The sequence below is a fragment of the Castanea sativa genome, chromosome 4 (genome assembly GCF_040712315.1).
Source record: "Castanea sativa cultivar Marrone di Chiusa Pesio chromosome 4, ASM4071231v1".
Lineage (NCBI taxonomy): Eukaryota > Viridiplantae > Streptophyta > Magnoliopsida > Fagales > Fagaceae > Castanea > Castanea sativa.
The window spans coordinates 26,437,057-26,441,768 of NC_134016.1; the positions used below are offsets into that span (position 1 = coordinate 26,437,057).

General features: G+C 36.2%; 1 protein-coding gene across 1 annotated transcript; it reads right to left on the reverse strand.

Annotated features, from left to right (window-relative positions):
• Positions 1-698: 698 nt before the first annotated feature.
• Positions 699-4,166, reverse strand: LOC142630839 (tubulin beta-5 chain-like). Its single transcript, XM_075804893.1, has 3 exons — positions 3,729-4,166; positions 2,039-2,308; positions 699-1,671 (listed from the first exon to the last, which is right to left on the reverse strand). Exons 1-3 carry the CDS (start codon positions 4,120-4,122, stop codon positions 995-997), a joined length of 1,341 nt encoding a protein of 446 aa, XP_075661008.1. The 5' UTR covers positions 4,123-4,166; the 3' UTR covers positions 699-994.
• Positions 4,167-4,712: the final 546 nt, after the last annotated feature.

A 4,712-nucleotide genomic window follows, 5' to 3' on the forward strand; every position in this document is an offset into this window, starting at 1 on the left:
CAGGAACATGTGCACTTAAGAAAACCGATAACTTGCTACTTTGCTGGCTTACTTGTTTTGTTTGTTTTAAGATCTATCTCTTTTTGAAGATGTAAACATATAATTATATGCATTTTGACAGTGAACTATTAACATTGAAGACATCATGAATTTATGACTATAAATAATTTTTGTCATGCTCAAAATTGTCAGAATTGAAAGGATATTAACAAGTGGCATTAAGTGTAATTCATTTGTTTATTTGATTTTATTCATTTTCTCTAAACATGTTGTCATTGATTTGTTTTTGTAATTGAAAAAAAAAAAAAAAACTTGTTTGAAAATACGGGTTAACCCGACCCGACTCGCGACCCGACCCTACTCGCGACCTGATTGACCCGTTTAAAAATGATCTGTTTTGATCAGCAACCCATTTGACCGACAAACCCGATTAACCCAACCCAAACCCGACCCGGCCCGCCCATTTTGCCACGTCTATTGATAATGATATGAAACACAGTTTATGTAGTGAATTTGTCTGGGTCGGTACCCTTCACGTCTCTTCAGCTTGAATTGATTGCATGCTTAAATGCAGGCACTATCTGAAGCTTCTTGGACGAGTAGTCATGGCAAAATAATAAGTCAAATACAAACATCATTTACTTTTGAAGTTTTCTTTGGGGGTCCAGAGTGACAATGGCGTCTGGAGAAGAAAGCTAGGTACACGCACGTATTATATGACATAAGGTTTATATTTGAAGAGTCAAAGAGACTAATGCCGAGTAGCAAAGACTTGGTTCATATACATCACATTAGATATACAGCCAGAGAAAGGCAATTTGATAGGAGGGACATATAAAGTACAGAGAAAAACAAAAATCACTAGAGGGCCAAAACAGTGCATACAAATGGACTAGTTTTTGCTTGCACTTTATAGCCACAGATAATATTTAGAAATAAACTTATTGATAAGTACTACTTGATTCATCCCAAAGAGCAACTTGGGTGCACAACTTCAGTTCTCAGTGCCCACATCATCATCAACTTCATATTCATCATCCTCATCAGCTGTTGCATCCTGGTACTGCTGATACTCTGCGACAAGATCATTCATGTTACTCTCTGCTTCGGTAAATTCCATCTCATCCATTCCTTCTCCAGTGTACCAATGCAAGAAAGCCTTCCTCCTAAACATGGCTGTGAACTGCTCACTCACTCTCCTGAACATCTCCTGTATAGAGGTTGAATTCCCAATGAAAGTTGAAGCCATGGCAAGCCCTTTTGGTGGGATGTCACAAACACTGGACTTCACATTGTTGGGAATCCATTCGACGAAGTAGGAAGTGTTTTTGTTCTGCACATTCAACACCTGTTCATCAACTTCTTTGGTGCTCATTTTGCCTCTGAACAAGGCTGATGCTGTGAGGTATCGGCCATGTCTTGGATCAGCTGCGCACATCATATTCTTGGCATCCCACATTTGCTGTGTCAGTTCGGGGACAGTAAGCGACTGGTACTGCTGTGATCCTCGAGAGGTCAGAGGAGCAAAACCAACCATGAAGAAGTGCAGACGTGGGAATGGGATCAAGTTCACTGCTAACTTCCGGAGGTCTGAGTTCAATTGACCCGGGAATCGCAAACAACAAGTCACTCCACTCATTGTTCCCGAAATTAGATGATTCAAGTCCCCAACTGCCACCCAAAAAAAAAAAAAAGAAGAAAATACTTAAAAGTTACTATAAATTTTACTATATAAGGCTTACAAACTGACATGCCAATGAATGTAATTGATGACACTTCAAGAAATAACAACAAAGCATATTGATTATTGTTTTATAATTGGTTAGTTTGTAAGGCTTATGATGTACTAAATGATGATGTTTAAATGTCAATGAGTGGTTGCAATGATCAAAACAAGATTTAGCAAGCCTTGTGCCAACTATTTGGATTCTGCATAAGCATAACTATAAGTCAAGTTTAGATCATGTTGAAATTCTTTAAAAGAAACAAATATATTTGAAATTTCAAAAGTCTACATTGCTATATGAAGTTTACTTACAGTTTGGGGTGGTGAGTTTAAGAGTCCGAAGGCAGATATCATAGAGTGCTTCATTGTCAAGAACCATACATTCATCAGCATTCTCTACAAGCTGATGTACGGAGAGTGTGGCATTGTATGGCTCCACAACAGTGTCTGACACTTTAGGAGATGGAAAGACAGAGAATGTGAGCATCATTCTATCCGGGTATTCTTCTCTTATCTTTGAAATGAGCAGAGTTCCCATTCCAGATCCTGTTCCGCCTCCTAGTGAATGACAAACCTGAAATCCTGCATTCACAATCAATAGAGTTAAAAATAGTTATAAGGCTATTCTTTGAAGAAAGAATGACTTCTATGATCACTAATATTGAAGAATTTATGGAGATTTTCTCTCTTATCATAAGTGATGAGCCGTGTTCACACCTTCTTCACAATAGTTTATTAAAAATAACTCATTTTGCCCATCAATTCTGCCTCAAATGGCATTTTTTTTTTTCCATCCTTTATTTTAAGAATGGACAAAAAATGAGATCATGGGTTCAAAACCTATTATAAGTAAATTACTGATATATGATTTAGAAAGAAAAAAAAAAAAAAAAAAACTCAAATTACCAAGGAGGTGGATATTGTTTCTTTCACCTTCTTGGTAAATAACAAACATGACATCACTTCAAACAAGTTAGAGAACATAGCGTTTTCGCAACTATTGACGTAACTTAATATGATTGATACATAATAAAAGTAGTGTTAATCAAAGTAAAAACAATATTACTCCAAATACAATGAATCGTGTCAACAATCGTGAAAAAAGATTAAAAAAAAAGTATATGGTGTCTCTAACCTTACTCTTTAGGCTCAAAACTATATTTCTAGAAAAAATTACCAAATTGTATCACAAGGTTGTTGACCTGTCCTTTCGTTTAACTTTTACCATCTCAATTTGGAAGTTCACGGGTTTAAGTGGCCTTTGCCCCATATAGCATAGTGTTAATTCCACCAAATACGCCATAGCCTACCATAGCTGTCCGGCATCCAAAAGATTTTATGTTGTCATCATTCCCAAATGTTTAGCAGCAAAGTCATAGAGAGATGTTTGGAGTTTGACACAGTTACTAAAACCAAAGACGGCCCTGCTGCCTAGGCATGATTATTAATTAAAAACACAAATTAAAAATAATTAATAAAAAAATGACGAGAAGAGGAAGACAAAATGACGAGAAATTATATATCGTTTGAGCAAACCAGGTAATTTGTTTATGAGAATAATGAATAAATGATTAAAATGACTAATAGTTTAAACTTTTGAAATAACTGATAATTTATCAATATATTTAAATACAAGAGATTGGTTCATTCATTTAATCTTCTCTTGAAATTGAAATTCCCAAAGATTTTCATATTCAATAATTATTTAATTCTCTATTTGTCCAATTTCCAATTTGATATTAGTCATTTTGGTGGTATGATCACAAAATCATATTTTGGACATAATTATCAACGTTTACAAATCATAGGACTAGGAAAAATGATTTTGCATCACAACCCACAACCACAACACAAACCATGCAAGCAGTCACAAAATCCTAGTATTTCAAAACATGGATCAAGACCATATTTAACACCAAGAAAATTAAATATCCAATACCATATTTAACACCAAGAATATAGGATCTTGATTTTTGAGGATGAAAATTCACAACACAATTACCTTGCAAGCAATCACAATTCTCAACTTCCTTCCTCACAACATCAAGAACCGAATCAATAAGCTCGGCGCCTTCGGTGTAATGGCCCTTAGCCCAATTGTTTCCGGCCCCAGACTGGCCGAAAACGAAGTTATCAGGCCTAAAAATCTGGCCATAAGGGCCACTCCTAATGCTGTCCATGGTGCCTGGTTCAAGGTCCATAAGCACAGCCCTTGGCACGTACCTTCCACCACTAGCCTCATTGAAATAAACATTCACTCTCTCAAGCTGTAGTTCTGAGTTTCCTATGTATTGCCCAGTTTGATCAATCCCATGTTCATCACAAACAACTTCCCAAAACTTTGAACCGATTTGGTTCCCACATTGCCCTCCTTGAATATGAAGAATCTCACGCATTTTCGGATTGGTATCAAGTTAACTGTCTCAAAATACAATATGAGAGAAATGTGGTGGATTTTTATAACCGTCTTATGGTATTTTATTTATAGAATGGCTTGGGAATCATCCTACGGTGGAGATTGATTAGTTGGGGGGGGGGGGGGGGTCTGTTAAAATTACATGATTGCCCTTTTGTGGGGGGTGAGAGATTTGTGATCAAACGGCTGAGGTTTGACCATCTAGTGACTGATTTGAGATAGGTGTGTCCATTAGTGTGGTGATTTGTTGTGCAAGAGATGACACTTGTATATTCTTCATTCATCATCGCCGGCTTCAAAGGGCAGTTATGGATTTATCATTTCGGATAGCACAAAGAAAATGCACTTGAGGACAGGTTGTAGGAATTAATTTATCCTTTTTGATTTTTTGATTTTTTGATTTTTGGGTGGACAAAGTAGGGTATTTAGATTTCTTCCACTGTATTATGTATATTAAATTATTATAAAGAGGAATCCCTTAGAAGTAGCCTCAAGATATCATTCTGCTAAGAGATTTTAAATCGAAGATCTTATGAAGCATGATAGATTTAAAAAAAAAAACCATTTAGG